This window comes from Brassica oleracea, chromosome C2 (assembly GCF_000695525.1).
Source record: "Brassica oleracea var. oleracea cultivar TO1000 chromosome C2, BOL, whole genome shotgun sequence".
Lineage (NCBI taxonomy): Eukaryota > Viridiplantae > Streptophyta > Magnoliopsida > Brassicales > Brassicaceae > Brassica > Brassica oleracea.
The window spans coordinates 37,392,657-37,402,092 of NC_027749.1; the positions used below are offsets into that span (position 1 = coordinate 37,392,657).

At 37.8% G+C, this 9,436-nt stretch overlaps 2 protein-coding genes and 1 long non-coding RNA gene across 4 annotated transcripts in view; 2 read left to right on the forward strand and 1 right to left on the reverse strand.

The window, feature by feature from the left end:
- Positions 1-649: 649 nt before the first annotated feature.
- Positions 650-2,403, forward strand: LOC106324140. The gene is made up of 4 exons (XM_013762161.1): positions 650-708; positions 797-1,595; positions 1,759-2,186; positions 2,385-2,403. The coding sequence occupies exons 1-4, from the start codon at positions 650-652 to the stop codon at positions 2,401-2,403; spliced, it is 1,305 nt and encodes a 434-aa protein (XP_013617615.1).
- Positions 2,404-3,136: 733 nt separating this feature from the next.
- On the forward strand, positions 3,137-6,101 carry LOC106325579. Its single transcript, XR_001266943.1, has 7 exons — positions 3,137-4,199; positions 4,277-4,480; positions 4,553-4,643; positions 4,712-4,819; positions 4,888-5,371; positions 5,451-5,741; positions 5,826-6,101. It is a non-coding gene; the product is annotated as an uncharacterized LOC106325579 (long non-coding RNA).
- Positions 6,102-7,381: 1,280 nt separating this feature from the next.
- LOC106322639 (VAN3-binding protein-like) overlaps positions 7,382-9,436 on the reverse strand; it is a 5,814-nt gene continuing 3,759 nt past the window's right edge. The window contains exons 4-7 of one of the 2 annotated variants that reach the window (XM_013760722.1): positions 8,619-8,837; positions 8,464-8,513; positions 8,265-8,322; positions 7,382-7,934 (exon numbers count right to left, since the gene is read on the reverse strand). In XM_013760722.1, the coding sequence (XP_013616176.1) occupies positions 7,732-7,934; positions 8,265-8,322; positions 8,464-8,513; positions 8,619-8,837 (530 nt within the window). In that variant the 3' untranslated portion in view covers positions 7,382-7,731. Of the gene's footprint in view, positions 7,935-8,183; positions 8,323-8,463; positions 8,514-8,618; positions 8,838-9,436 lie in introns of both variants that reach the window. The other variant, XR_001266482.1, reaches the window with a different exon arrangement.

The window sequence follows — 9,436 nt, forward strand, 5'->3', positions numbered from 1 at the left end:
TCGCTACGGCTGGCCGCTACAGAAGGCGCTTGCGCTGTAGCGACTTGCCATGCCCGCTACGTGTGGCCGCTAGGATACATAAGAGATTTTTCGAAGTCTTGAACGCATAGCGACCTCGTGAGGTCGCTACGGCTGGCCGCTGTAGAAGGCGCCTCAACTCTAGCGGTCTCTATAACCCGCTACACACTCCCGCTACGGTACTTAGGCGCCTCAGCTCTATCTTTTGTAGCGACCAGCTTTTGCCGCTACGCCTGGCCGCTAGGAGCCTTCAACGACTCATTTTCATTCTTTTGGCATCAAAACACTCCTTGGAACACATAGTTCATCATGAAACTCACTCCAGCACCTGATAAGGACTAATGCATGGAAATGCAACCTAAACATGCGTCAATGCTATTCCGAAAGACCAATATGCACAAGAAAAGATAATTAAAACAATGTAAATATGCAAGATATCCCCAGATCTTGACGGTAGTTCATGACATGCTTCCCAGAGATAATGTCCTTCCAAGTTCAACAGATGCAATGAAGAAATTCTTGAAAGTGTTTGGTTTTGGATACGATCAGATTCATGCATGCACAAACAACTGCATACTTTATCGTAAGGAATACAAGGACATCATAAGTTGCCCAAGATGTGGAATTCAAGATGGAAAGGGATAAGCACACTGGTGAGGAGAGGACATGGATTCCAGCTAAGGTTCTAAGGTATTTTTTCAATCAAAGACAGATTCAGGAGGATATTTAGATCTAAAAGGATGGCTGAAGATTTACTTTTGCATTTCAATAATGCTAGTTCAGATGGTACAATGCAGCACCCAGAAGACTCTATCACTTGGTCCACCGTGAAGGATAAGTGGCCACAGTTTTCTGAAGAAGCAAGAAACCTCCAGCTTGGACTCTCTACTGACGGTATGAATCCTTTCTCAATCCAGAACACAAAATACAACATATGGCCGGTGTTATTAGTCAACTACAACATGCATCCAACAATGTGTATGGAGGAAGAGAACATCATGTTGACTTTCCTAATCCATGGACCAACTGCACCGAGCAACAACATCGATGTCTACCTAGCTCCTTTGATAGATGATCTAAATGATTTGTGGAATGAAGGTATTGTTGTTTATGACTCGTTTCAGAAGGAAAATTTTACACTAAAAACAATGTTGTTGTGGACTGTCAGTGATTATCCTGGATTAGGGACATTGGCTGGGTGTAAAGTCAAAGGGAAACAAGCATGTACTGTCTGTGGAAAGGATACATCCTTTAGATGGTTGAAGTTTAGTCGAAAGCATGTGTATTTGGGAAACAAAAAGAGGCTGAGACCTGAGCATCCTTACAGACGAAGAAGAAAATGGTTTGACAACACAGTTGAAGAAGGGACTGTATCTAGAATTCAAAGTGAATCAGAGATTTTTGAGACACTGAAGGATTTCATAAATAACTTTGGGAAACCGTTAGAGAGGAATGGCAAAAGAAGAAGAAAAGTTCTCAGTGAAGATGAGGTTATTTTAGAGGATGAATACGAAGAAGACACAAATCACTGGAGGTGGAAGAAAAGGTCCATCCTCTTCGAGTTGCCTTACTGGAAGGTAAATATTCAGTCTAACTTTATAACTAAGAATATTTTTCTAAACTAGTAACAATATTTGTCTTATGTATTATGAAATGCCGGTTCGTCACAACATTGATGTCGTGCACGTGGAGAAGAATGTCTCTAATGCTATCATATCTATTATGATGCAAAATTTGAAGTCAAAAGATGGTGTGAAATCAAGAAAGAATCTTGAAGATATGGAGATTCGAAACAACTTACATGTTCATCTAAAAGGGAAGAGAACATACTTACCTCATGCTGCTTATTGGCTGAAGAAAGATGAAAAAAAAGAAAATTCTGCAAGAGATTTAAGTCTATTTAGAGGACCAAATGGATATTCTGTGAACATTGCAAGCTGTGTCTCTGTGGAACCACCCACAATTGGCGGATTGAAGTCTAACGATCATCACGTGCTTCTGCAAAACCTTCTACCAGTGGCGTTGAGAGGCTTACTCCCGGATTGTCCTAGGATTGCAGTTACAAGGTTGTGCAGCTTCTTTAACAGACTTTGTCAGCGAGTTCTTGACCATGAGAATCTAATATCTTTGGAGACTGAGCTTATAGAGACAATGTGCCAAATGGAGAGGTATTTTTTCCCATCTTTGTTTGACATAATGTTTCACCTTCCCCTACATCTGGCAAGGGAGGCACGTCTGGGTGGTCCGGTACATTTTAGATGGATGTATCCATTTGAAAGGTACTAACTGTGAATTTAGTGTTTTGGTGTTCTATTGTTATGTTTTGAATCATAGACTCTCTAACTGATTAAATGCTTGATATGCAGGTACATTAAGCATTTGTAAGGAACTATGCAAGGCTAGAAGCTTGTATGGCTGAAGGATATTTAGCTGGAGAATATATAGCATTCTGCTTAGAGTTTCTGCATAATTTTGTACCGGTTCAAGAGAAAATAAACTGCAATGAAGATGTTCAGACAAATGATCTAATACTTGGGGGCCGGTCATTGCAGAAGGCTACTCAAGTTACTCTTACTGATAAAGATCGAGGCATAGCCCATCGATATGTTTTGATGAACATGGCAGTGATGAACCCATATGTTGAGTAAGTTCAAAGATTATCTTTATTGATTCATTTTGTTTATTTGTTTTGATATAAATCTAATGTCATGTTATCGTTTACATGATGCATTTAAAAGAATTGCATCTTAATGATGCAAGATGTGAAAGAAATAAAACAATTCTATAGAAAGTTCATGCAGAGAAGTTCTCACAATGGGTAAAAGAAAGGGTATAATTCTCTGTTGTTTTCAATATAGCTAAGATGTTGTTTTCTATAAATTATATGATTACACACTAAGTTTGAATTCCCTTTAACTGCAGATCCCTCCTAACTCCGACGCTCATTCAAAAAATCTAAGATGGTTGGCTTTTGGACTAAGACATACTGCTCAAACATATAAAGGATATTTCATTAATGGAAATCGGTTTCAGACTGACGATGTTATGTGGAAGACTCAGAACAGTGGAGTTACATATGAAACCTTCGGCATGTGTAGATCCAGTGCCAGAGATACTGCACATAAGGCGGACATGGTTGCATTCTACGGAGTTATTGAAGAAATCATACTCCTCAACTACCATATGTTTCAGATTTTACTCTTCAAGTGTAAGTGGGCGAACAAAGGTCACAGTGTGAAAGAAGAGCAAGGATTTACACTAGTGAACCTCCAAGTGAACCAGTCTCCGTATATCCAAGATCCGTATACTATGGCATCACAAGCAAAACAAATCTTTTACGCTAAAGAAGATGATTCCTCACCTTGGTCTGTCGTTATGAGGGTGCCACCTAGAGGGTATCATGAGCTTGAGTTAGAGAAGGAGTTTGTTGCCGCAACTTTGACAATTCCAGAAATTGAAGATTATGTGAACCAGTCCTCTGATGACGAAAGTTTTGTGTTAGAGATGATTGTGAAGCAGTCTTAGTAGTGGAATAGTTGGTTGAAGTAATTTTTGCTGGTAGTTCATAGATTATTGGTTGTGTTTCAGGTTTGCTAAAATGGCAAAGCGAGGAGATACAGTCACTACCCGACGCAGTCGACGTCAATCAGGCATTCCCCCGACCCCTGCAGAGATGATCAGAAAAAAGCAAACTGGTACTCAGGCAAAAAAACAACGTCGCCAAGAGGCTGCACAGGAAGAAGAAGAACACAGAGAAACTGAAGAGAATGGATAAGCTGATATGGAAGATGGAGATGAGTATTTAGAGGATGTAACATTGCAGTGCGATGGAGAAGCTCATGAAGAGAATACGCAGCCTCAGGAAGAGCGTACGCAACCTCAAGAAGAGCGTACGCAGCCTCAGGAAGAGAGTATGCATCCATCAACTGGAGAAGCTCAAAATGAAGAAACAGTCACCAAAAAAGCGAACTCGAGGTCTAACTAAGATGCGTAGAGTTACTAAACAACCAGAGGAAAAGGTTGATGTTGAGTTCACATCTCTGGATGGACATGTTGGCAAAGGATCTGTAACTCTGTCATCCTTTCTTGGACCTCTAGTGAGAGAGCATGTTCATGTACTACTTGATGATTGGAGGCACCTCGATGAAAAAACTAGCTACGTTCTGTGGGAGGAGATTCAGGTACTCTATGTATCTAATATATCCTTCTTATATATATGACAGTGAAGCTTATGTTTTTAAGTTTCAAATTATTTCAGGGAAGGCTCAATTTAATAGAAGATTGGCAAAAAGCTTGTGTTTTCAAGCAAATGGGTTGTATATGGCGAGCTTCAAAGTCTAGGCTTGTTTCCCAAATCCGAAGTGCGAGTAGGACAATAATACCTACATTAAAACCGAGCAACATCCAGTCAATGGCAGAATGGAATAAATGGGTCAAGAGTAAAACTACAGACGAATTCAAGGTTGTAAATGTTTAATCTCTTGATTTGCACAGACATCTTTTTAAGTTATTGATTTCCTGAGTGTTTGTGCAGATACACAGTGACAAATATAGGGAGCCAAGGAAGGAGCAAATACCCCCACACCACCAGCCGCAAAGGAATGATTCGCCTAGCTCATGAGATGGTATTGGCTTAATTCTGAGTTGTTGTTATTTCATTTACATCTTATTGATCACCCATTTGTACTTGTAGAAACAAAAGAGCTATGACCCTAGCAAGGTGACTAGGAGTAAGATTTGGGTGGCAGGACACACTCATTCTAATGGAAGACTTGTCAAACCAGAATTTGCAGAGACAATTGTAAGTGTATACTGAGTTAATTGACTTAGGAAATCAGAAGATATTGACACAATATTGTTGTGTATCAGGAACAAATAAAGTCAATTGATACTGAAATGAGATCCACATGTAGTAATAACTTCAGAGATGATGTTGTGAGTCAAGTGTTAGGTAAAGACAAGAATCGAAGAGTCAGAGGGATGGGCGGAGGAGTTATTGCTTCAAAGCTAGCATTCGTTCAGGCTAGAAACACGCATGTACAGAAGCTTGAAGAGACACATTTGCAATTTCTCAAGAAGATCGAAGAGCTGCAGACGCATGTGCATAAGTTTTTTTTTTTGTCAAAACATTCTGATGGTTCTGTAGCTGAGATTACCAGTGCTAGCAAGGTAGTTATGAGGTGTCAGCTTCTGGATTGGTGTGAAGTAGGTGATGATGCTTATGTCTAGAGGCCAACCACAAGTATATTTTCACTTGGTCAAGCATTGGATAGCAAAATATCCTGGCCAGCTGAAAAGATCATTCTGGATAACGACCACAACTCCACCAGAAATTCAAACTACTGCTTCATCGGTAAACATCTTCTTTCTCTAATCTGGTATGAATTGGTTTTCTGTTTCAATTATGGTGTAACACATTATTCATGTCTTAGGCATCATCGGATAAAATACGCATCTGTGACTGGACTTGCGATGATGTGATTGCTGAGGGTGGTTTGTTTTCAACTGATCTAAAGCAACTGGTCAGCAATATTCTCTTTGGACCCAATGCTGCAATTGTGAAGATTGAAAAAGTGATTAAGAAGGAGGCTTTGTGGAGACCTAGTCCTGAGATGTCAACAATTGATGATGCACTTCGTCTCAGTATCGCTTGGCCAATTCAGAAGATAGATATTATTAATCAATCACCATTTAGAGTTTCACCATTATTCTCTTCACCTCGGGTAAGCTTTTGGAACATTAAATAGATGTGTTGTGGTTGTTATTAACTTTGGTCTTATGCTTTTGTTTGCCACTTTGGGTGATAGAGTGTTAGTAACATCTTGGACACAGCTAAATCAAGTCCAGAGAAGAAGTACCTCTTGTTGGATTGCTTAAACTCAGGAAAGACTGTGGCTGAAGACCGTCTTGTTTCCACAAATCCAGAGGATAGAGTACACTTTGTCCCGTTAGGAGAAAATGCTTGCAAGGTCTTCGTTTGAGTGGCAAAGATTGGAGATGCAAGAGTTTGGAGACCAAATGCAGAAGTTGAATGTATATCTGATGCTCTAGGTACCACTGTGGCTTGGCCTGATGACAAAGTAAAATTTATCTGATGCTTGTATGTTTTTGTGTTGTTGGATCTTTGTTGAACTTCATGTCAACTGGAAATGTAAACTTCTAATGTTTAATTAATTATGTTTAATTATTAGATTTCATTTATATCTATTTTTTAATATATTGTAGTTTTAAATAATTGAAAACATAAACGCTACAAAACGAAATTTGTAAAAATATATGACATGAGATCAATAATGAAATACAAATGCTATATTAAAAACTTTAAATAACAAAAAGGAAACCGCTATCTAACTAAAACATACAGTAGTGGAAGCGAAAAGCGCTATATTAAGCGGAAGACCTATTATCGCGGCCGATGATACAACGTACCTAATAACGGTATGGTATCGTATAGTAGCGTTTTTTCGGCGCAATGAATACTCAATTTTATTGTAGTGACTTAATTATGGGAATCGAAAAGAAACGCTAATAGTCAAAGAAGTGACTGCTTCGGCAAGAACTTAAAGAAAAGGATTAGGCAAGCATCCTAGATCTAATGTTGAAGGGTTAATTGTTTCAAGAAGAATAACCGAGAAAAGGTTTAATAACCAAGGGAGGAATAGATCAAAGAGAAAAGACTTTAGATCAACGTCTCAAGGCAAGTTTAATCCTAAGACAAGAGAGTGTTGGATATGAGGAAAGGAGAAACACTTTAAACGCGAATGTCCAGAAAGAAAGGACCAGAAATCTTCATATTCTGATAATGTTGCACAAAATAAAGAATTTCCAATGATCCTCACAAAAAGGGCAAGACACAAAAGAAAAATGGGTCCTAACTCTAGATGCAGCTTTCACAAAACGCCAAAGCGAGAAGTACTATTTGATCTAGAAGAGTTTGAAGGGGGCAAGATACTCTTGGGGAACAATACATTGAGTGAAGCTAAAGGAATTGGGAAACTGAAGATTTTAAACACTGATCTGTCTAAGGTGGTGCTAACAGAGGTAAGGTTGCTGCTTGCAAAGGGAATTAATCTGATTTTTTCATGATCAGATGGAGAAACATGGTTGCAATTATACCGGAGAAGACTACAAAGTCACATTCTTCAAGGATGGAAAGAAAGTCTTTTGAAGAGACTATAAAAATGGTTTATTATCTTGAAGGATCTGTTGTGAAAGCTGAAGCAACCTTGGCTAGAATATAAGTTAATATCACGAACAGATGGCATTTTAGACTTGGGCATCATTTTGAAGAATAAGAATGCTATGGTAAAGAATAGTTATTTGAATGCGAAAGAGGTTCATATATTGGATTTTTGTCAGAAATGTGTGCTGGGAAAAGTTCATAAACTTCTTGTTACAAATGAGATTCTTGGTTATGTACGTACACAGTGATCTTTAGGTTTCAGTGTCGAACAAAGAAAGCTTGCCGGTTTTTTCTATGCTACAATCACCCCAGAAGAAACAAAGCAATAGGTCAACCCCTACGTTCATCTGATTTCTCCATCACCATAGTTCATAGCTTAACAACGAGAACATTACGTAATTTGCATAAGATCTTACCTTATAAATATTTAGACGATTTAATCCCATTTTAGAAGAATATAATACCAATCTTCCCATTGTTTCATTTTCATACTGACTTTACACCCAACAAGCCTTTACCTTAATTCAACATTAATGCCTACTATCAGAAGCAAGGGAAAGAAGCATGGAAACGCCTTGTGTCCAAAGATCATACTCCCTTTGGCTTTTGCACTCGAATTCAATCACTCTTTTCTCTAATGTTTTTAGCCCGAAGTACCTCAAATCCTCTCCTCCCTCGAGCAATTCACGGCCAGGCCACGCAGTTAATCCCTTCACAAGGTCCACCACCACATCTATATAGATCAAAAACAAGAACACGTTCAGAAACTTATTTTAATTATGAGACCAAATTTAAGACTATGCTAACATGTCTAATATAATATCATTATTAGCCTACCATCACCTAGTCTTTCGTGTTATTTTGAAACAAAAAGTATTCGAGACCGATTATATATCTTTAGACAATCATCAGACTAACTTTAGATCGTTTTTTGACTTTAGGATCTAATAGTACACTTCGAAAAGTATTCCAAAGTTAGTACCTTTTTGGCCTTTTATCCATTGGGATCGATTAAAGACTATGAAAGAGTAAGAGAGAAGCAAAGCATCACTATTTCACTCACACTTCTTTTTCTTTGTAATGGTCCCGGCAACATGTTTACTTTTCATCTTCAACATTACCTGCACAATAATTTAACATGACAATTAAAACAATGGAAAATGTAATTTAGTTTCCACAATAAAGGTCGATTTACTTAAAACTAAAATATAGTATAGGTATCTAAAAAGCTTAAACTATAGTATGATTTAATATATTTTTACCTGCTTTGTTCTATTTATGTATACCGAAACAACTTTCCAATGAAGATCGCCTGATAGATATGAAACGAGTATTAAAATATTGGAATTACATTAATGTATTCAAGAACTATACGTAACATGAAATAAATCGTAAGTATTTGAAGACAATAACAAACCTTCGCGGGTGCGTTTAAGCAATTCGCAACCTTTAGCTAGCAATTCTCTACTACATATCCCAAGAAAATTGTCTTCCGGAGTTAAACAGCCTTGGTAACCACCGCCACCGCCGCTGCTTACACCGCCTTTCGGTATCCCCTTCTCCACCGGAATCACTGCCGCTATGCTCCATACCTCCTTAAATGCCCTCGCCTTGAGAGTTGCAGCTCCTCTCAACGCTACGTATGTACATTTTTAAAAAATGTTAACCAAGAATTATACTACACTTTATTAGTCATGTTGATTCGATGGTTTAGGAGTCAGTATGTGAGTCTACGTCCTAATAAGTAAATCGGAAGTTCAACTCAGAAACTTGGTGATTACAAAACAAAACAAAAAAACTATATTATGGTAACAATTGAAATTTTTTAAAAACTTGGCGTCAAATGTTTAGTGTTTCTTGCGTTGATAAATTTGTGTAAGTAATAATTATATTTCGGGCAATTCTCTCAGATAGACATTTTTAAGTTTTTTTCACAAAATAAATCTCAAAAATTAAAATGACCAAAATAATATTTTTTATTTTGAATTTTCTTTTTCTTTTAAAAAATTTGAAATCCTATCTCCAAAACTCCACTCCACAACGCTAACCCCTAAACCATAAACCCTAAACCCTAAACCATAAACCCTAAACCCTAAAATCTAAACCCTAAACCCTAAACTCTAAATCTTAAACCCTAAATTCTAAACCCTAAACCCTAAACCATAAACCCTAAACCCTAAAATCTAAACCCTAAACCCTAAACCCTAAACCCTAAACCCTTAAAAAAAAAAAAAA

What these genes read in the sequence shown, in the direction of transcription:
- LOC106324140 (XM_013762161.1), top strand. Translation starts at nt 650, where the DNA reads ATGGAAAGGGATAAGCACACTGGTGAGGAGAGGACATGGATTCCAGCT. An exon ending in ATTCCAGCTAAGGTTCTAAG is followed by an intron (nt 709 to 796) that starts GTATTTTTTCAA and finishes CAATAATGCTAG; the next exon opens with TTCAGATGGTACAATGCAGC. An exon ending in TCGAGTTGCCTTACTGGAAG is followed by an intron (nt 1,596 to 1,758) that starts GTAAATATTCAG and finishes CAAAATTTGAAG; the next exon opens with TCAAAAGATGGTGTGAAATC.